The sequence below is a fragment of the Maniola hyperantus genome, chromosome 17 (genome assembly GCF_902806685.2).
Source record: "Maniola hyperantus chromosome 17, iAphHyp1.2, whole genome shotgun sequence".
Lineage (NCBI taxonomy): Eukaryota > Metazoa > Arthropoda > Insecta > Lepidoptera > Nymphalidae > Maniola > Maniola hyperantus.
The window spans coordinates 6,710,505-6,733,172 of record NC_048552.1 but is presented as its reverse complement, the minus strand read 5'-3'; the positions used below and the strand labels follow the sequence as shown (position 1 = coordinate 6,733,172).

General features: G+C 35.5%; 2 protein-coding genes across 4 annotated transcripts in view; one reads left to right on the top strand and one right to left on the bottom strand.

The window, feature by feature from the left end:
- Window positions 1-592: 592 nt before the first annotated feature.
- LOC117990300 (cytochrome P450 4C1-like) lies at window positions 593-7,475 on the top strand. Of its 2 annotated transcripts, XM_034977762.2 has the most exons (9): window positions 593-764; window positions 2,941-3,050; window positions 3,260-3,350; window positions 4,026-4,211; window positions 4,500-4,891; window positions 5,417-5,485; window positions 5,985-6,153; window positions 6,746-6,919; window positions 7,318-7,475. In XM_034977762.2, exons 1-9 carry the CDS (start codon window positions 614-616, stop codon window positions 7,473-7,475), a joined length of 1,500 nt encoding a protein of 499 aa, XP_034833653.1. In that variant the 5' UTR covers window positions 593-613. The 2 variants fall into 2 exon arrangements, with proteins under 2 accessions (XP_034833653.1, XP_069360403.1); XM_069504302.1 differs by lacking the exon at window positions 4,026-4,211.
- A 10,498-nt stretch (window positions 7,476-17,973) lies between these two features.
- The window catches only part of hwt (heavyweight), a 218,364-nt gene continuing 213,669 nt past the window's right edge, over window positions 17,974-22,668 (bottom strand). For both annotated transcript variants that reach the window (XM_069504275.1, XM_034977760.2), the window contains 2 exons: window positions 22,324-22,443; window positions 17,974-22,087 (listed from right to left, as the gene is read on the bottom strand). In XM_069504275.1, coding sequence (XP_069360376.1) covers window positions 21,901-22,087; window positions 22,324-22,443 — 307 coding nt within the window. In that variant the 3' untranslated portion in view covers window positions 17,974-21,900. The remainder of the gene's footprint in view (window positions 22,088-22,323; window positions 22,444-22,668) is intronic.

Below are 22,668 nucleotides of genomic sequence, written 5' to 3'. Positions count from 1 at the left end.
ATTCTGGAGGACTTAAAAACTTACAATGCTCAATAACCTTACCACAGTTTCTTGACAGATGACCGACATAGCTGTGGTCGGCATAGGTTGCGAACTTAGATTCATTATTCTAAGGTTGCGAAGCTGAAGTGGCAATGAGCAGTGCACATAGTTCGAAAAACCGATATACGGTCTGGGGTCGTATTCGATATGGGGTCCGATATACGATATGGGGTCCCAAAGTGCTCATTCTAGAATGGCGACCTCGCACCGGAAAGCGCAGCGTTGGAACATCCTCTCCACAAGGTGGACAGACAACATCAAACGAGTTGCAGGGAGCCGCTGCATTCAAAAGCGGCTCAAGACCGTCGCTTGTGGAAATTTGATAAAATTTTTACTTCAGATTAAGGAGTTTTAAGTCCACTTTTCTCTGATGTTATTGTGTTTCGAGACTGGTATTCTATCAACGTTAATGAGATGTAAAGTCTCATACTGAGCACACTGAAAGGCTCGCGAAGTGTATACGTAGCTTTAGTTAGTTTAGTAATCACAAACTGTGACCAAGAACGAGCTTACTAAAATAACACGTCAGTCTCTCGTAAATACTTAAAACCTGTAAAGGAATCCTCGGAAAATGTGGACTTTAATGTGCGTGACAATAATAATTGCTTTGTTTTTCTATTATTACCTGGTTGGCACGTCGAGACACAAGAAAGTTAATGAGATTCCTGGCCCTAAAGGAATATTTATTGTGGGAAATGCGTTTGATTTTTTGATGAAGGCTGGTATGAATCTTTACTTATTACTTTAAAAAATACTTAACTACATTATACAAATTACTACATTATATAAATGATTGTGTTTTTTTGTTTTTTTATTATTTAGTTTAAATTAAGTTTAAAATAATTTTTTAATGTATATTAAGTTTAAAATAACCCACATTTAGCTCAATGTTGTTAGTTTATATTATTAAGTAATTGTTAGTTAGCTGTTAAGTATTAAGTATACCAATAAATTAATGTGTTACGTGTAGGTACTTACCTATCGACTGTCGACGGCACTGGTGTACGGAAAAACTTATTTAAAGTTTATGAATGCACCAAACTTATTGTAAACTGTTAATATTCTTCTTTAATAAAATAAATAAATATATGTAGGCGTGTCAATGTTATAATAGGTTTTACTGTCATAGATTCCGTGAAAAGAAACGTTGCATGAAGGAAGCTTTACTCTGTGAAAAGATGCCATCTTGGATTAGCCGGCAGAGTTGGATTTTGACAGACACGCGTAGGTTGTCAGATTCAGAATTCACTCTAGCCTTTTTATTAGAATTCAGATTAGCTTAGGTAATTCGAGATAGGTAGCTTTTAGCGTGAATAATAATGATCGTGATATTTAATTCTGTGATTGTGATAATGTAGAATGTTTGTGTTAAATCGTAACCTTAAAGTAATTCTAACCTTTAATGCTATCCGGTGACTTTGTCTGCAAAGCACTATTAATAATGTTCGCGTAGTTGTTAGACGAATGTGGAATATCAATTATATTGGTGAATATTAGAGTAATTCGTGAGTTAACGGTTGGCTCAGTGGATAGATTATTATAATGACATCCGTTAAGGTTATTTCTGCAAACGCTAGTAATTTAGAGTGTAATTGGAGATATACCGGCAGTTGAGATAATAATTAGTTTAAAGTGATAGTAATTTGCAGTTAACTTTGATAGTACCCGCTTTAGAAACGTATAACCCGTTTGGTTAAGAATCATTGATGACTCTTGTGTAGGGTAGACACTACCCTACACAAGAGGTAGGGTAATCGGACAATGAGTTTCCCATTAGATCGAATAGCTTGCATTCTGGTGGTTTCGAGGAAACCGGGCACGAGCTGGCGATCCCTTGAGTGGGATTCGCGTAGGTAGGTATAGTGTGGCGATTGCATGCCTGGATGAATAGTGTTCGAGGCGCCGTAGCGCACGATGCTATGGCATTCGGTATGTAGACGCGCATAGAGTGGATAAGGTAGAGCTATTGTGATATTGCGAGTTAGTAAAGAGGAGTCAATAATATGATCTGGTTTAGATAGTGAGTGTCAATGCAATGATTATTTTAAGAGTGTTCATGAAGTTGAGATTGATGATTGAGCTAGTCGCCACACGAGTTTCTTGCTGGCTCTTCTCGCGGTAGGCTGTAGCATTCCGAACCAGTGGTAGATTGTCTTTAGATGATCAGATAAAGAAATGGCTAGTGATTTGATTCAGAGGTTGCAATAGCAATTGTGCCCTAATCACATGATGCGATGATGCTATGATGATGATGATGATGATGTTGAGATTAGGTTAGAGTGAGGTGAGGGGTCGCTGTGAGGGGTGGTTGGAGGCGACCTAGATAGGGTTAGGTTAGGTTTACCTCGTTACCTTGCGTTGATAGTTTCCCTGTGCTATACGTGAGAGTTTCCATGATAATAATTGAGGATAGTCCATGTAATTTGATAACACAAGAATATCGTTAGTTCACATATGCGGCCTGGTTCATTTTAAGAAAGTAAATCCCGACTCATCCAATAGGTTGTTTAAAGTGCTGAGAACTAATTGTAAAGATCATTGATTAAAGTACCTAGTGGTTAATTACTACGTTCTGATACGTTCTGATGTCGGCTGAGGATTAATAATAATAATTATCGGTCATTCTCCTTCCTATTTCTGATGTACGTGACTAGCGCGCCTACATATATTAAAAAAAAAAAAAAACTAAACTACGATGACTTTGCAGTCGTCTTACAAAAGTGAAACAGGTATCCTATGTCTACTAGCCACTGGGAAAAATCAATTAATTATATAAAATTTACAAAATAATAATTTTGTCGAAATAATTACTTACTACACTACTAAGCATATTATAATATGTCACAGTTGATCAGTTTCTCCTTCCCATAATACAAGTAATTATTTTTTGTCTTCCAGAGTGCATATTTTATTATTTTCGATATTTGGCAAATAAATATAAAGATACATTTGAATTAACGGTGGGAAATCAACGATTTTTAATATTGATGCATCCAATGCATGTTGAGGTAAGATATTATTATTTAGGTACATAATTATATAGTTTAAAGTTAAATAAGTCCCTAAAACGTTAAGTACAGAAATGAGATTGAAAATATCTAAAGAAACGACAATCCAAATGATTAAACGAAAAGTGAAAGTTTCCTATCTCAGTGGTCTTGATTTTTTTTCTGAAACTTACTTAGGTGCCTATTCATTTAAAAGTTTTGTGTTACAGACCCTGATAAATAGTACTGAGCATAATGATAAGGGATACCTTTACGCCTTTCTTCGCCCGTGGCTACAAGATGGACTTCTATTGAGCAGTGGTAAAGTAGACGTCAAAATGGTGGTGATTTATCTCTCTATTTGCATCGTATCCCTCCTTCCTGAGAGTTGTGACCCGTTTACATTAATAATAATAGGAGTTTTATTGGAATACTTAGTAATATTCAAATACTTCCTCATATGACTTGACTAAGAGCAAAGTGCTTAAATATAAACGGTACAAAATTAATCACAACTGACCAGCAGGTTACAAAAATACCCAGTTTAAAACAAAATTGAAAAAAGTAAAAAAAAGCCATAACAGTTACGGCGGTCACTTACTCTGATCCGAGTCCGTGAAAATACGTTCCTTTTTGTTTTGTATGGTAGCTTATGGCACACGTCGTCGATATTTTTATATCCGTATTTTCACGGATTCGGATCGGATGAGTGCGTGATCGCTGTTAGTGGTGATGGAACTTTCCACGTGTCATTACCGTTATGGCGGCCGTTTTTTACGTCCGACGTTTCAACATACACCGTGATAGTATTGGCCGCTATAACTATGACGACACTGCTGGAATCTTGCTTAAATGATTACTTATCATGTTTTAATAGTACACTTCAACCTATCTTTCTGCTGTTATATATTGTTTCAACAACAGTTTCTTCATAAAGCGCTAAATTAATTTGCCTTTTCTAAATTTGCTGAACAATACCTATTCTAAATATTTCAGGTAAAAAATGGTATCAACGTAGAAAAATACTTACCCCAGCATTTCACTTTAAGATTCTTTGCCATTTTAATTCTGTATTAGTTGAACAAAGTACAAAATTAGTAGAAAACCTACAATCGGAAGTAAACTGTTCAAAAACAAATATTTACTCTGTCGTTTCAGATTTCACAATAAATTCTATATGCGGTAAGGAGATTTAATTATTACTCGTACATGCTTTGAATTTATGAATCTATGTAACATGTTATTTAATTTAAAAAAGTCTTAAAGTAGGTAAAAATCACAGTGGTTTTTTTGGATTTTCAAATTAATTGTATGATAAAACTTTGTAGTAAATTAAAACTATTAATATTAGTTCAGTTTTTATATATAACGGTACTCTGAGCACTAGCAAGTATAGCATGTCGGTAACGCGACCTTGAAATATTTACCCAACCAGGAGCCTAAAAAAGTGTTCGCTTCTATTTTTTTTAGAGACGGCAATGGGAACTGTTCTTGATGAAGAATCGTCAACTGTCAGCAAGAGTTACAAAACTGCGATTCACGATCTCGGAACTCATTTACTTTATAGAAGTACAAGAGTATGGTTACATCCAGAATCACTCTTTAATTTAAGTCAGATTGGGCGAGCTCAAAAGAAAACATTAGATTTGATTACTTCATTTCGTAATTGCGTCATAGATCAACGAAGGCAAAATGTTAATTTCAAGGACTTGTATACAAAAACGATGAATGAAAATGATGATGAATTTTTCGTAAATGATAAAAGACGTCTGGCGATGTTGGATATTCTTTTGAATGCAGAGCAACAAGGGGTTATGGATTCTGAGGGCATCAATGAAGAAGTGGACACGTTTATGTTCGAGGTCCATATTCTTTTTATATGACCAAGCAGCACGCGGCAAATTTTTCAAAGACTTTGAAATTTAAATTCACTTACGGGTGACGACTAATGACTACAGCATGAATTTCCAGCATTAAAAAAAATTGCAGCTTACCTTAAATTCAGCTTTATAAATTATACAATAACATTTTTTTTTCTTTATTTGACAACTTAAAACTATCATTACAGGCTAACCTAATGCGATAGCTAAGTTAACTTCAATTTTTTATATCTACTTATTATTACATATTTTTACTATGTACAACTAACTGACTTAACTTAAACTTAAATAACCTACTTTATTTATTTTTTATTATGGATTTCATCATCATGATCAACCAATCACCGGCTTACTGCAGAGTCTCCTCTCAGAGTGAGAAGGGCTTTGGCCATAGCCTACCACGCTCTGCTATCAATCCATTATGTCTACCAATCCGCACGAATTGGTAGACATTATGGATTTAATAGGTACTTAATAATATTTTTTAATAAAAGACTAATGTTCCAGGGCCATGATACAACTGCAACTGCTCTTCAGTTTGCTTTTATGTTACTAGCTAACCATCCGGATGATCAGGTAAGTTATTTAGGTATACTTTATATTATCCACACTAAATAAAAGTATCTAAGTATCTATGGAGAGAGCTATGCTTGGAGTTTCTCTACGTGATCAAATCAGAAATGAGGAGATCCGTAGGAGAACTAGAGTAACCGACATAGCTCAACGGGTTGCAATGCTGAAGTGGCAATGGGCAGGGCACATAGTTCGTAAAACCGATAGACGTTGGGGTCCCAAGGTGTTAGAATGGCGACCTCGCACCGGAAGACGCAGTGTTGGAAGACCCCCCACTAGGTAAACGGACGAGTCGCAGGGAGCCACTGGATTAAGGCAGCGCAAGACCGTGGCGTGTGGAAGTCCCTACAAGAGACCTATGTCCAGCAGTGGACGTCTATCGGTTGAAGATGATGATGAAATACATACCTATTTCACTATAAAAAAATTTTCACCATGAACTGACCTGTCTGCACCTCAATTTTAAAAGTTAGCTTGATAAAATGTTTTTTTTAAATTATAGGACAAGATAGTAGAAGAGTACTCCAAACTGTTTGGATCGTCCAATCAAAGGCTCACATTGAACGATCTATCAAAAATGAAATATTTAGAAGCCTGCATTAAGGAATCGTTAAGACTCTACCCGCCAGTGTACTTCATTGAAAGGAAAAGCAATAAACCACTGAAATTAAGTAAGCTTTTTTGTTGTTGTGTTGTTGTTTTTTAGGCCTCTGTATCTCTAGAGAAAAAGTGGAAGTGGAACTCTGTCTGTCTGTCCGTCCATCCGTCCGTCTGGCCGTTGTTTGTCCGGTTGTCCGTCCGTCCGTTCATCCGTCCGCTCGTCCCTCCGTCCATCCGTCCGTCCGTCTGTCGGCCTGTCTGTCTGTCCGTCTGTCTGTCTGTCTGTCTGCCTGTCTGTCCATCTGTGTCTGTCCAGAAAACCTATAGGGTACATCAATCATGAAATTTGGTAGGTAGGTATGTCTTATAGCACCAGTTAAGGAATAAATCTGAATTTGTGGTTGCATCACAAAACAAAATTAAAACGTATTAATAATTAGTTTTTTCAATTTTCAAAGTAAGATAACTATACCAAGTGGGGTATCATATTATAAAAAGGCTTTACCTGTACATTCTAAAACAGATTTTATTTGTTTTTTTATGCATTTTGATTTGCAAAATGTCGAAAAAATACGATTGCAATACGCTCGGTGCGCGAGCCTGACTCGCACAGGGCCGGTTTTTTTAAATTGTTATTTCTATACTGCTTCTCTTTTATTTTAGGAAATATCGAAACAACATCTCATACAAAGTTTACTATTATGATTTTTGATTTGCATAGACGTTCAGATCAGTTCATCGAACCTTTGGAATTCCGCCCTGAAAGATTCTTGAAGGAACCGACTTGGCACCCATTTGCCTATTTACCTTTTAGTGCTGGGAAAAGAAACTGCATAGGTTGGTTTTCTTTTGTCGTTTTATCTCTGTAAACTAACTACTACTAAAAACTAACTACTAAAACTAAAGCTTTTAGCATGACTACGGAATAACGTTAACTTTTGTGCGTTTTAAATAAGTAATTAAATATCACTTGCTTTAATGGTGAAGGAAAACATCGCGAGGGAACCTGCATGCTTAAGAGTTCTCCATCAGGTAGAATAGCTCCAAAGGTATCTGAAGTCTACCAATCTGCACTTGGCTAGCGTAGTAGACTATAACTAAATCCCTTCTCATTCTGAGAGGACAATCGTGCTATGTAGTGAGCCGGTGATGGGTTGATCACATAGATAACAGACTTTTGTTATCTATGGTTGATCATGAATCGCGCAAATTATAATGATACTCTGTTTACACAGGTCAAAAATTTGCCATGATGGAAATGAAGTTAGCAATATCCGCAGTTCTCTCCAAATATCGCTTGCTGCCAGTCACAAAACCCCAGGATATAGTATTTACAGTCGACATTGTCTTACGCACTAGGGATCCTATTTTTGTAAAGTTTGAAAAGCGATAAAACAAAAACGTATTATAAGCTAGCGTTATTGTTATACTACCTAAATACAATCCAATACCAATAACCATTTGTCTCATTTTGTAGTTTAAGTGATTTAGTATTTTTCAACCCGCAATGTATAGCGTGCCAAAACTCGGGTCAATGCCCCGCGTACGACGTGGTATTAACTCCGAATGACCTACTTATTAAACGTTGGTTGACCTCTAGCGTCAGTCAGATGTTTTCTTTGCAATATATCGTGAACTTTTACAAAACGTAAGAGTTTTTGTTCTTTTTGCGTTTTTTTTTGGTGTTATCATATCAGTTATCATCAGTAGTATCTGAATCAGAATGTTCTAGAAACAACTACCGGTGGCTGTGGTTGGTCAGATTTCCTTAAAAATGTGCAGTTTCAAAGTTACACCAAATCAAATATTTGTAAACCTTACAGCGATTGTAATAGATACTTAGTAAGCAATGAAGAAAATGGCTTTCTTTAATAAAACTTAAACAAGTTTATATCATTATTTACAGTACAATAAATTATTAGTAACTTGTTTTCCAGTCTTATTTATTTCTATCTCTCTATCTCTCTATCTTACTCACTCTGTGAGCTAAGTTTAAAAAACGAAAGTTGTTAGGTTAACTAAAGACTAACTAAAGTTGTAAGATCATTAGGAAGTCAGCTGCATATCCGTGGTTAGTAATTCTACCTGTCACCATTTCACGTTTCGACCATTGAACAAATCTTGACAAGACACATAGATAGCTTGCATTCTGGGGAAGGCCACAAACTACTATTATCCTAGATAACGAAAGGGTCTTTCATCCATGCAAAGTCACGGGCAAAAGCTAATAGATACCTCATGTAGATACCTAAAAATATGTAAAAAAAACACGCCCTGACATTTAAAAACGGGGATCTGAAAATAGCTTACACCGCCGCGTACACCGTACAACCACAGCCTAAAGACATACTTCATACTTGCGTAACTCGACTAGCACGCGCTATAGACGCAGAGTCGCGTCGCAACGCAACCTTTGACCTTTAGGATGATGGGACAATGCCAGGACAGTACTAAAACTATGAAGTATCACTCTTTCTGACTCCTGATAGCTGATCTATTTTGAAGCAACATGATTTTTGCCGATAGCAAGAGTGAGCGTACTCGAAACTTTTTGATAACATAGTGTCAACACAAAAATTATTTGACACGAAGTGTCAATTTTAATTCCCGGTATATTTTATCCCGGTGGGGCGCGGGCGCTTCGAATCGACACAAAAAGTTACAGTTCTTGCAATTCACGGAGACGAGTGAACTTTACTTGTGGTTACGTCATTTACATGAGCATTGCGTAAGTGTGCGTGCATGTCGGCCCAATCAGTCACGAGCAAGCGCTCGCAGACGCACACATTTAAAATGCTAAAACGTCTTCCAGCGTACTTGTATTATATTATGTACATTTTAGTACCCGCGACCCACATAAATCAATCTTAAAACCAGCTCGTTTGCAACCATTGAGGACCTCGCCACACTCTATGTATTTACGCTGTGGTACAACCATTAAAACCTTTTCAACCCGCTCGCTAACTGAACTCGTTTCACAAATACCAGAATTTTACCGCTAAAAGCCTCTTTAGGGAAAAAGTAAGGAGGGTCGTTTAAATTCAAATCTTGCGTGACAGATTTGTTTTCGTAAACTAGCGTACTTTAAGGCTTAAACAAACAGGACGCGCGGCGAATCGGTGTTAACTTGCCCAACAAGGAACTTAAAAGTTGTAATACGTAGTTACCTATAAAGGCAAGAAAGCATTTACGTGTATTTAAGCCGCGCTCCTGGAATCACGCCTTAACACCGATCCTTGTATTACAAAAATATATCGAATCGAATCGAACACACGTACTCGCGAGTTTGTGTGACATCCTGTTAACGAGGTAATTTTTTTATTCGTCTTACAAAAGCAAACCATCCATTAATTATGAAAAAAATGTTAGCTAGTTTGATTGAATTAATTACTTGCCTAAAGTGCCTATATACCTAGTTGAATTTTGCTAGAAATATTTAATTGTTAAAAACTCGGAAATATGAAGGGTACGTATGTCCGGGATCGAACCTCCGACCTGCGTGCTGCGGACGTCTTAACCACTAGGCTATCACGGCTCGTGTACCTAGTTAAATTTGTAAAAAGTTCCTACCTTTGTTTTAGATCTACGTCTTAACAAAAAATATGCAAATGTATGGAAGGCCTACGAAAAGAGGTTACGGAAATAAAACACCTACCTGTTCGAAGTAGGTCATACTTCGCTTGTTGGATCGATAGTTTTCACCAAACTTTGTTCGACGGTAATCCCTAATTATTTCAACTTTTACAGTGGTATGGTACTTTTGAAAAATGTTTGAATGAATTAAGCCTTTTTTAGCACCAAACTTGATATCAACATAAAAATTATAAGTACCTACTTTTGTTATCCTAAGAGGTCGGTGATAGCCTAGCAGTTAAAATATTGACCTCCTTTCGGGAGATCGTGCTTTCGAGGATCTTAGGCACGTATTCTAACTTTTTGGAGTTATGTGTGCTATAAACCATTGAATACACTCACGATGTTTGTTACTTACTAAAAACAATATGAATCACTACCCACATTATAAATATGCGAAAGTGTGTTTGATTGTTGGTTTGTTGGTTCGTCCTTCAATCACGTCACAACGGAGCAACGGATCGACGTGATTTTTTGCATAGGTACCTATAGTTTAAGACTTGGAAAGTGACATAGGCTACTTATTATCCCGGAAAATCAAAGAGTTCCCACGGGATATTTAAAACCTAAATTCATGCGTACGAAGTCGTGGGCATTAGCTAGTAAATAATACAAAAAACCCCATTTCTGTAAACCTGTACGTTTTTCTTCGGCCGTGTGAGGATTACACAATATTACCTACATTATAACAAGAGCGTGTATTAAGGTATTAACCACTTAGAGTGGGTGGGATAACATTTTGTTACAAATGGTCGGGAAGGCATTACAACATTTTGTACTAGCAAAATAAAGACTATGTAAGCAGATTTATTTAATTTATGGAACATTGGGTAAATTCTTTATGTAAAATTAAGTATTTTTGTACTATATACTTAAGTTTTTTTTTACACAGAAGCGTCATCAGGCATCAAGCAGTTGACCAGGCGATGAGCCGTGTGTTGTTAAATTTTTTTTTTGCAGCGGCGGCGTTGGCAGCGGCCCATGCACTAAAATGTGAGCAAGATGATGGAAATAAGTAATAACTAATAATATAGTTATCTATCATTATTCTGTGTGTAGGCATAGATAATTCTTCAGACACCGCGATCGGAACATGGTAAATCTATGCCATGTATGGCCATTATGAACTTGCGAGTTGGGTCATAAATCATTGCGAGAATGCTGCAGAAGTCGTTATCGATAAATTTATGCCGTCCGGAAGGAGCTAATTTTGTATTGTTTCCCCTTCGCTCTTTATAATTATAACCTGTTATCGATTATCTACAAATATTGTTCCAGTTCCATAAAGCCTGTAAAGTGCGATCGAAAGGTCTGATTAAAACGATTTATAAGCCAGTTTGCACGTTCGTAATGGCCCAACTATAGTACTATGCGAAGCGTCCAGTTTTATTTACGTAACTTGTGTTATTATTTAATTTAATAACTATGCCATACTGTGTGCATATAAAATCCATGAAAAAGCGAATCCCGGAAATTAGATGTCAAAAAATATAAAATATATCAGCATCAAGACCGGGAGCCGCAGCAGAAACAGCTGAAAACGGCAAGCGGCGCAAGTATGCCTCTCTTATAGAGAGTTACATTTTTGTGCCGTTTGCCGTGGAGACCCTGGGGCCATGGAGTCTTAGTGCTAAAAATTTTTTACGAGACATTTCACCGCGATTAATAGCCTCAACTGGTGACAGAAGGGCTGGCTCATTTTTTGCGCAGCGGATCAGCCTGGCTGTCCAGCGCGGAAATGCAGCCAGTATTCTTGGCACCATTCCACGCGGTCATGATTTATATAGTAATTAGATAAGGCTAGCCTTAAGTTTTATTGTATTAAAAAAAAAAAAAAAATAACAAAAAAAAAAAAAAAAATATAATAACCACATTAATAACGGAATAATTCCGTATAAACAACCACGTCTGTGTGACATAAGACATTATATAAGTATATTCCTACAACTATAATATATATTGCCTACTAGCACTGTTCTTAGTTCTCAGGGTCACTTATCTAGGCAGTCATCATTCTCATACGTTCACTCCATGTAGCACAATAGATTTATGAAGAAAACAGTTCAGTTTCAATGAATCCAATAATGAAGCTAGGTATAGGTATGCTACGGGTAGGAAAACCTTTCAAATCGAAAGCAAATTACCTAATCGAACAGCGCCAGTATGGGTCAGAGCCAGTTTCATTTAAACTGATCCTGTCAACAGATCGTGATAAGGGTTTTATATGAGGGTGTTCCTTTTTTTGCTTAATTCGGTTTTTTTGTTTGCTTTTATAATTAATTACGGCCAATTAAAAACTAGAATAATGGGATTTTTATCTCCCTGGGAAGCCACAACAACTTCTTAGTATAGTATACCTAGTATACCTACCTAAAACTATCAAAAGAGCCTCCCCGCGTGGTGTTTAGTTTTATACCGATCACAAGCACCCGGCGTCCTTGGAAGCAGCACTACACAAACACCACGATTTAAGAGCCCGTATTTAAGGTGATCGTCGACTCGAGAAAAAGAAGAACCTAAAATTATGATTATTATGAGTAAATTTTAATTTAATCTGCTAGGGTTTGTCCTTTACTAAAGTTACTGATTTGTAAAGTTTTTCCTATCAAGAAGAACCAATTTTATTGGTCTCATTATTTGATTAATCAAATTCATAATACATTAGAGACGATTGTTATTTCTACATCATATTATTAGGAAGAATCAAAATAAAAATTAAATAAGGCTAGCAAATTTATTGTAATATTTTCATTAAAAAAAAATTGGAAATTTTCCTAATTTTATTTTTATTTTCTGACTAGATCTTTCGCATTTATAATAAGAGTAGGTACTGATTTGCTTGAACAATGTCATGTTCCTACAAATATAGGTACAGAGAATAGTGTTTCCGATCCACACACTCATTGCACACAATAGTCAGTACAAATTGCACTGTCACGTGGTTCCGCTCCAAATGAGTTTATCGGTTAGTTAGTGAATTGAATTGAACCACACTGTACAGCTAGGGTGGAATTTCATTTACTGGAACATCTATTCGATCTACCATGACCCTTGTAGTCAATAACTAGTATTTTGAAAGTTTTATATCAAACCATTTGTACCTATTAGGTCCGTAACATAAGAAAACTTGGAAGTTTGATAAAAATTCGTAATATAATAATCACTGGATCCTCACGATTCTTATTCCGCCCATCCGTTTAAACATTTTAGACGAAATGTACAGAGATAGCGCGCCTCCCGCGGAAGGACAAGGCTACGGGATCTTTAAAAAACCCAAATCCATACCGAAGAAGTCGCTGGCATCATTTATTTAGTACAGAGAGAGCTTGCATTCGGAGACGGATATATGATACTCCTTATCTCGTAAAATCGAAGATTTCAAAAAACTGAAACGACGACAAAGTGCGGCATTATTTAGTATTAAATAATTTCACTAAAATTGCACTCATTTTACATTTGGAAAAATTTATTCGTTACATATTTAGTACGAACAAAATCCTGAATTATTTACAAACCCACATTTTACTGATGAAACTCTTTCAAGTGAAATATAAAGCGATGGGAATGACTCGTTCGCATTCAAATCTTGCGTGACAGTACCCGTAGTACAAGATTTTACGTCTCACCAAACGAAACCAAATTCGAGAGTCGAAATACTTGCGCGTTACAGTAAAATGGACCTAAACAGCCTTGAATTGAAGTCAAATATTCAATGCCACTGATTTTAATTTCGCAATGTTTCCGCTTGGAGCGCTGGCTGTAGAAGTGTAGACAAACTTGAGCTTTAAAACAAGGCGTTTAAGATCTAGTTTACTGTAACGCGGAAGTATTTCGACTCTCGAATTTGGTTTGGTTTGGTGAGACGTAAAATTTTATACTACGGGTACAGATATAATACGTTTTCGTCGGAGAAACAAGCGTCCCTTTACGTAATTTAATGTTGTTCCGGAAGTTTAAAGGTACCTTACGGTGATTTATAATCTGATAGTAGAAAAGGAAGCAATAATGTTGCTACACGAATCGTGGAATTTTACCGGCCATGAAATAGAAAGATATTCAAACAATTTTTTTGAATCGTCACTGAATCTTCTACTGCAGATTGGTTTAAAATGCCCTAATCTATAAATTGACAAAATCTTTAAACTAACTTACAGGAATAAGTTTAGTAGACTTTAAGTAGGTAGCTTGTTGCCTACTCGATTGTCTTAACATAAATCAAAGTTGGAAGTATTTTTCAATTAATTCTCTCTCTTAAATGGAAGAACCTACGAAAGAGTAAAACAATTTATTTTTATTTTTTATTATTGAAAATGTTATAACACAACTTATAACTAGCCTCAACTAATAACTGTTCTTATCATGCTTGTTTTGAATGGTAGCTGTATTCAATAAAGATTAAGATTTTTTCAGCACAAAGTCTCTATACAAAAATTGCATTTATAACGCAGGAAAAATTTGCATTGTGTAATAAGAGAGAAAATATATTTTTTACAAATAGCAGTCCCCGTCAGATCAAAATACTGAAAATCGGGATTTGCATTGTTTACCGTGATCATATTTCATGCATTTCAACTTAATTCTTCAGTTAAAAACTCGAAAACGCTTACACTTCAGTGGATTTTTTTACTATTAGGTAGGTACACCTATTTATTTTTAAAAAAGTAGTAGCTACCTACCGAATAAATAAAAAAATTGACATCTACTTTTTTTTTTTACTATTCAAGACTAACAGGGTTGTCATAGGTAGGTACTCAGTTAAACAACGATCTAGTCAAATTTACTGTACCTAAGTACTTCCGATCTAATTATTGTTCTTTGAATGAATGTATGCTACGTATACGTATGTATGTACACGTATGGCTAAGGTTTGGAATACTCTTCCGCGATATGTGTTTCCTACCAATTACAACCCGGGTATTTTTAAACAAGAGTGAATAGGCACCTTCTAGGTAAACGCGTCCCATCTTAGGCCACATCATCACTTCCCATCAGGTGTGATTGTGGTCAAGCGTACACCTATAATGAATAAAAATAAAAAATAAATGCTTCTGTCAACCAAGCGAAGCGAGGATGCTGTCGCGTTTGGATGACTTTGCACTTTGTCCGTCCATTTGTTTGTCTGTTTTATGTGAGGTAGTTCGGGGTGAAAGTGAAACAATAATACTTACTTATACTGATTTGTATAAATGTATAAAAATGACAAAATCCCGCGCGTTGAGTAATATTTTTCAATTTATTTTCATGGCCTACGCTTAGCGTCCTAACCAGTCATTCCTAACACGTTCCAGTTAATCAAAATGTCATCTGCTAACGTAAGACTTTATTATTACTTCCCTCACGCCATTCACATAAATGAAAAAATATATTCTCGGAACATTGTTTGCAACACATGCTTTGGCAGATTAAAATTCTATATTTTATTCTGAAATCATTTCATTTCTAAAATTAGCTCATATCAATAAATCAGAAAAAGCTATAAGCTCTACAATAGTAGAGATTTATACTGTATGAAAATCACTATTTTAACATTATAAAAATAGATTAAAACTGTAAAAATGAGTGAGTTTACGCAATACATTTTATATTGGAATGACATTTGAAATGGCAAATTGATATATACTATATTGAAAATATTACAACGAGCTAGCCTTCTCTCATTACTATACAAATCATGCCCGCGTAGCATTAAAAGTTTAAAAATATTATTCATTATGTGCGGAGCCCTAAAAGAGCGAGGCTTGACTCGCACTTCGGCGGTTTTTCAGGGTTCCATACATCAAAAGGAAAAACGGAAACCTTATAGGATCACTTCGTTGTCTGTCTGTCAAGAAACCTAGAGGGTCCTTCCCGTTAACCTAGAATAATGAAATTTGACATTTAGGTAGGTCTTATAGCACACGTAAGGGGGAAAATTCGAAAATCGTGAATTTGTGGTCACATCACGAAAAAAAAATTAAAATGTGTTCAGGAACAAATAATTAAATGGAGTATCATATATCATATACCTGTACATTCTAAAACAGATTTTATTTATTTTTATGCTGAGTAGTTTTTCATTTATCGTACAAAATGACGAAAAAATACAGCTGTAGTACGGAACCCTCGGTGCGCGAGTCGGACTCGCACTTGGCCGGTTTTTTCCTTCAGAGAGTCCACGTCGTACCGATAGGTAAACCCACGTGCAAACTTTCAGACCCCAGCAGTTTGAGCTATACATTGATCTATGTGAATGGGTAAGTTTCATCTCTTGTAACCTATTAAATATTCCCCTTTCGATCCGAACAGATATATTGCCCGTCGAATTTCGTCTTCGATAAGTTATAGCGTTAGACCTTTAGGACCTTTGTTAAAAAGAAAGGAGAAGTGACAATACAATATTACCTACCTAGTACCTAAAGTATATGCGACAGGTTCAGATAACAAAAGGGGGGGGGGGAGGCTGCACATAGATAGTGCGAATGACGTGCGGGTGTGCTGGGTGTCAAACTAAGTAGTTGAGCTGATACCTAAGTATAAAATAAATATATTATTATTATTATTATTATTATTTATTTATTATTTAATTAGAACGGCCATAAAGCCAATTACACTAATTAAAATACGAGTACAAACTAACATAAACATACTTACAAAAATTAACAACTTAAAATTATAAATTTTAAAAAGCAAAATTATAAATTTTCACAAAAGTGCAAGATCTGACCCATGTGGTCAGCCCATTTGTCAGCAAATATGTCACAGCGAGGGGACTCCTTCAGCAGTGCGTTGAGCGCAGCCAAAGTGCGCGGTATGGGTGACCTGGAACGCGCTACCGTGCGATATATAATTAGTTAATACCTATTTACAGTAGAAATATTCTTAACAACGACATCTCATGAAAAATGATCAAACTAGGTACTTACCCAAAACTTTCTTATTTGTGCAAGTGTTTTGCAAACAAAGGAGTCAACTCAACTGTTCTGGGTCAGTGGTTGTTTCATTATCGAGGCTTCAGCCCTAAATTTTCTATCTTTGTTTAGTGTGTTACTGATAGAGGGCGCTTTTCACTTTTCTTTTGCTTTTTCACGTTTTAATCTTCGGTGAACGATTTAATTTAAATATCTTTATTGCTTAATACTATGTCAAGGAGTAAAATACAGGATATGCTTAAAAACAAAGGACGAAGGTCGTCCTTTGTTCCATCACTACCAGTAGTCTCTTCTTCCAGGTAACCCATACCACCCATACTTAAGAACTTATAGATCTGTAAGACGGGGAACGATGATTTTGATTAAATATTAAAAACATGATACACTACTTGTATCACGTTTTAAATATTAAAACAAAAATATTATAATTAAAAAAAAACGGGCCGAATTGAGAACCACCTCCTTTTTGGAAGTCGGTTATAAACTATTTTCTTTCGACTGCAAGTCACCCGTAAACCACAGAGTAACGATATGACATGTTATATGTATTGAGTACATAGAGGTTTGACGAAGCCATCCACTAGACAAAGCCGTCTACTAGACTAAGCAGTCACTGCGGTAGGTACTGGTAGTAGGAAAAGTGCGGGACGAAGAAACGACCCGAACTGGTCTACAGTACATGGCAGAAAATACTGCAATATCGAACTTTAGATAGAGATAGCGGTTTCGTAAAACGTTGTCTCTATCGTTGGGATCGACAAATTGTCACATAGGTATGAATGACGGAGACAACGCTCTACACAGCCGAAATCCCATTCTAAATGTCGATGTACAATATTTCTTGCCGGTTTCTGTACGTAGTTAGGGTCTTATACTGTGCCTAGACTGTCTATAGACTGTAGATCTTACCTATAAGAGACCAATATCATTAGTCGCGACCTCGTAAGTCGCACCGGAAAGCGCAGCGGCGGAAAACTCCCCACTAGGTGGACGGACATCAGGCGAATCACAGAAGCTGCTGGATTCAGGGGGCGCAAGACTGTGGCGTGTGGAACTTCCTAGAAGAGACCTACGTCTAACAGTGGACATCTATCGGTCAATGATGATTATTATTATTATTCATCCTCATTATCCATGAACTACGTGTGACTTTCACATAATCATAAATTAAAGTATAGAATAGTAGATAGCAGAGCATCATTCTGATTGAGTAATCTATAAAATATGAGTTAGGTTTTGAGTTTTCCTGCTTCATTTAATTTTAACCTTAATTTTATTACAAAACTCAGTAGGTTTTATATATTTTAATACAAGGGTTATCGTATGGTAAAGAGGGCAAAATAAAATAAATTTATTTTTAAAGATTTTTTATTTCATCATCCATTTCAAACTACACCTTCAAAAAATTATAATTGATTATAACTACGATAAGCTATAATTTTACCTAACTTACGACTTGAAACTACGTCGTTTCTTGAAAAAATTTTGACACTTCAAAAACTTCCAACAGGAATTTATTATTCTACCTTCCATTAAGCACTTACTACGTTAAATACAAAGGTTACTTGTACACGAACAAGATAAACAGAAATAAGATTATCCATTTGCTCCAATAAGGCGAAAGAGAATGTCAAAGCGAAATTCCGCTTAAACTATCTATTTATTTACTCTTGCTTTATATTATAATAAACAGAGGCTTAAACTTGTCCGTATACATATAACTCACTTACTGATAAAACATTATATTAAATTATGTATTAAAATTAGTTGCACGCTTGCTCAAGCTGCTTGCGGTGGTTTAGTAAAGTACGTACAAGTAAAAGTCTCACATACAATGAAATTCGCTCGTTCCATACACATCTACATCCATTATCCCTAATGCGTCTACATCGTAACAAAATAAATGTTTTAAAACGTAATTTTAAGTCTCAAACATCGTTAGTTTTCAAAATCAGGTACAAATTAATCGAAATTAAGTCTAAGGTAACTGAAGCATCCAGGGGAAGAAATATGAGATCACGTTACATTTAAAGAGATCGCACACATCCGCAAGACCAAGAGCTGCAAGAGGTACTTTTCAACTCCAAAAAAATCCAAGAGACGTCACTCACTAGCATCGAACGAGACGAATTCAGCGCTACTCTACTGAAAATGAAAATGAAAATCTTTTTTATTCGTATAAACTTTTACAAGTGCTTACGAATAGTCGGATGCATCTACCATGCTTCTACTGAAGACCGAATCATGCATCACTCACCATCATTCGGATTTTCAGTATTAAAAAATGTGCTAAGATCGTCTAGCCAGGCTCTTGCTACTCCTGCATTAAGTGAGTCGTGTCTTGGTATGCGATCAACTTTTTTTCAGCATTCAAGTATCGTCTGGATATACAATTTTTATCAATAAAACGTTATCCCACATAATATTTCACAATCATTACATGCTAAATTTTTTGGCGTTTTTATTTTATATCAAACTAAATCACAGAAAGAACTATAAAAATAAATAGCTGACAACCATCCACCTGCCACTTTATTTTAGAATTTAAATGCAATTTATATCGCTTACAAGTTGCATAAACGTTACAAAGTTGCGCGATTAGACGCAAGCAACTATGCATATAATGCAGGCCACTCCTAAAACGATTGGTTAGGTAGGTACATAATTGCGTTGATTGTTATAATATCAAAAATAAACGCAAATAAATGCATTTCAAAATATTTGCATTATTATAATAGATTTCAGGTTGTGCGTCCTTTAACGAGACTTTGACCCGCATGGGGTGAAAAAAAAACCGAAAAACTAGGTTTTTTACTGATCTGTGTGGCAAAGGGTATAGTCACCCGAAAGATTTTGTTCATAAAAATGAAGTGACAGTCTTGAATGAAAACTTATCTATGGATTAATCATTATAAATACCAGGGGTCCATAAACACTTTGTAAACCTACTTAATTCTAATATAACAAAAAATATAAATAAGTCAATGTGAATGTTACATAACATGTGCATTCTTTTACTATAATATGATCTTAATTATATTATGCCGTGATACATAACACCGTAACCTACAATAAAGTTATGTGTTCGCTACGATTTTACGTAATATAAATACAGTATGAAAGCCGTATCAAAACATGGTTTTCCTAAGTCACTAATAAATAACTTCTAAGTACCTTATGTCACAGTCGCTTTGGATGGAAAATGTCCGAATCAAAATAAAATTATGTACGCTCTAAAGAGCAATGTTTGCCAGAAAACGAATAAAGAAAATTCCAAAAAAGTTTCACCCATTTACAATAGCTCTCGATCAATTAATTCCGTGAAAGAAAAAAAACAATAAATGCTAACTTAACTCTTGGTTTATTTTAGCATTTAAACTATCGTGAGTGATTTATATTAACAGTATAGGTTATTCCAGCTAAACTCACGTATTTAGTCGACGTAAGCCCGACTAGTTTTGAACCCATCCGGGGTCCTTTTTCACAGGGACTCGAGTCGCTACGCGTCGCGGTCGAGGCGGATGGGTTCTAAACTATTTACTCGAGTTTACGCCGACTTCGTACGTGAGTATACCTGGAATAACCTATCTTGATTTATTATTAAGATTACAGATGTATTTTTCACCAAAAGCGACGAAAACGTGTTATATTACTTTGTTAGTTTGATGTACTATTTCATATATAATATTGTGATTGTACTCTGTACTTAATCTAAGCTGAAAATTCAAAATCTAATGTACATCTACGGTGCAAAATGAATTATAGTTATTCTTAGATCTATTGTAATAATACTCGCATGTAGAAAATTCCGGAATAGAGAGACCATTTATATAGGAGTGCCAGAATTCATGTCACCAGTTTTGTACCTATTTAAATCGATACGATTTTCGTGACTGAATAGTCGATGAGTCATAAAAGTGGTTCGAAGGAAAATAAACTCCCTGGTTGTACAAATAAGGTCTATTATAATCATCGATTAATGCGATAACAGTGTTCACTCACAAAATTGTTTTATATAACGTAACAAACAATTTTGGTACATTTGACCTCGTTTGTAAACTAACATCAAAGATATCCGAGTCAACTGAAAACCGTCCTTGAGAAGTTATTTTAGGGTTTAATAAAAAATAATAAAATGACTGATCCCTTATAAGATCACTTTGTTATCCTTCTCGCCTTCAACATTACCTTTTTTATACTTCTGGAGGCATTCCTTATACTTAATAATATTATAACATATCATTTTGCAGCATAAACTAATATCATAAATATCAATAAAACGTCATTTAAATAAAAACTGTAAATAAATTTAAGCGTTGTTTTTAGGCCTTTTAAAATACAGCTGCTAAAATAAAACTAACTTACAAGTAAGCGCGTTTCTCTAATAGAGTTTTATGCTGTCCTTACTTTATCTAATTGGCCCTTTGACCTTCCACATTTATCATGTATGTATCATATCGTCATTTGCATACCTATATTTGCATTATATAAAGTAATACCATTAATATTTACTGAAGTAATTAGTCCACGATTAAATGAATGAGTAAACAAAACTACTGTGATAGAGAAAGAATGATTATTTTTAATGGATATTATGAAGCTTATTTGAATAATCACATATATTATTATTATTTACTATACATAAACACAAGTGGCTGCGGTTTGGGACTAGCATAAGTAACAGAACAGGCACCGACATTATTAACGAAAGTCTCGGAAAGATTTATTTTTTTAAATCTGTTTCAAACAAAATTACATCTTAGTATTTAGGCAAGACGGTTGATTTTCCTTATAAACTACCCGACATCTTGGTAGAGCGTATATACCTCAATATGCTTAACATCGTCCTTAGATATTTTCGAGACTATCCTAATAAATAAAGGCGCCCGCCCTTCGCGTTGCATGACGCAACATTCTGAGCGAACAAATTTTTGCAAGCCCCGTAGCAAATCATTGCTATCGGTATACGTTATAACTCTTTGGTATTATTCACTGGTTACTAAACTATACACATACAATAAATAACTGCTGCTTTATTCACGCTTAAGTATCAAAGAAATTACTTGACACAAAACTCATAGTTGATTGCGTCTTTTATTTATGTACACTTCTTGTTATACAAAATTGGATCTTACTGCACTGTTCTAAAAACTATAGTGCTGCTACGATTGTATATCTTGATACACCGGCTCGGACGCTACGAAGGAAACGAAGCTTCAAAGCTAAAAGAACGCTATCGGTTCTTAGATTGGTTCCAAACAATGACTCCTGAAGTTTTCAAAGCATTACAGCTGGCAGTGGTGTTGAGAGAGCCATGTGTTCCGCGCCGCGTACTGGGAGCCTTTGTGCTGTAACGTAGTGTCTCATGAGAGCAGGCACTGTGGGAAAAGCGGTCGCTGCTCCTCCCAGTGTATAGCCGTCGACTCCACGGCATACACGCATGTGCATAAAGCCACGGGTAGATCTGAAAATAATGGAAATTCTCATTAGAACATATTAAAGTCTTTTAATTCAGGATGAATTTTAAGTTGGCAAAAATATTTATCACCATATTCATGACACCTACTTTAAAAATATTATTTTTACGATAAAAAGGTATCATAAAAACTCAACTAATTTTGTCATTAAATTGAATATTGACGAAAAAAAATAAAGAAATGTAAACTAGTTAGTAAAATTCCGAAATATTAAGAACCTTACTTCAAACTAAGCGAGTAGTCATGCTTTGCGGATTCACTGTTTCTGACTAAAAATGCACCCTCTTCCGCATCTCTAAGTAAATCCTCAGCTTCCAAGCGCGTTAACGTTCCATGATACCACCTGTAAATAAATGACAAATATTATTACAACTAGGAACGTGGGTAACAACATAACAGTTGTCAATTTACTAATGAACACGTTACTACCCGTGTTAGTAAACGTAATAAGAAAAAATTTAATCAATAGGTATATAAGAAGTTTTGAAGGAATAACAAAAAGAATTACAAATCACCCTTCGTAACAATATGTGCAAGCACGCTCAATCATAAACTTCTAAAGTAGGAA

Excerpts from the sequence above, each read along its gene's own strand:
- LOC117990300 (XM_034977762.2), top strand. The coding sequence starts at position 614 with ATGTGGACTTTAATGTGCGTGACAATAATAATTGCTTTGTTTTTCTAT. Across the intron at positions 765-2,940 it reads TGATTTTTTGATGAAGGCTG|AGTGCATATTTTATTATTTT; the intron begins GTATGAATCTTT and ends TTTGTCTTCCAG. Across the intron at positions 5,486-5,984 it reads CTAACCATCCGGATGATCAG|GACAAGATAGTAGAAGAGTA; the intron begins GTAAGTTATTTA and ends TTTAAATTATAG.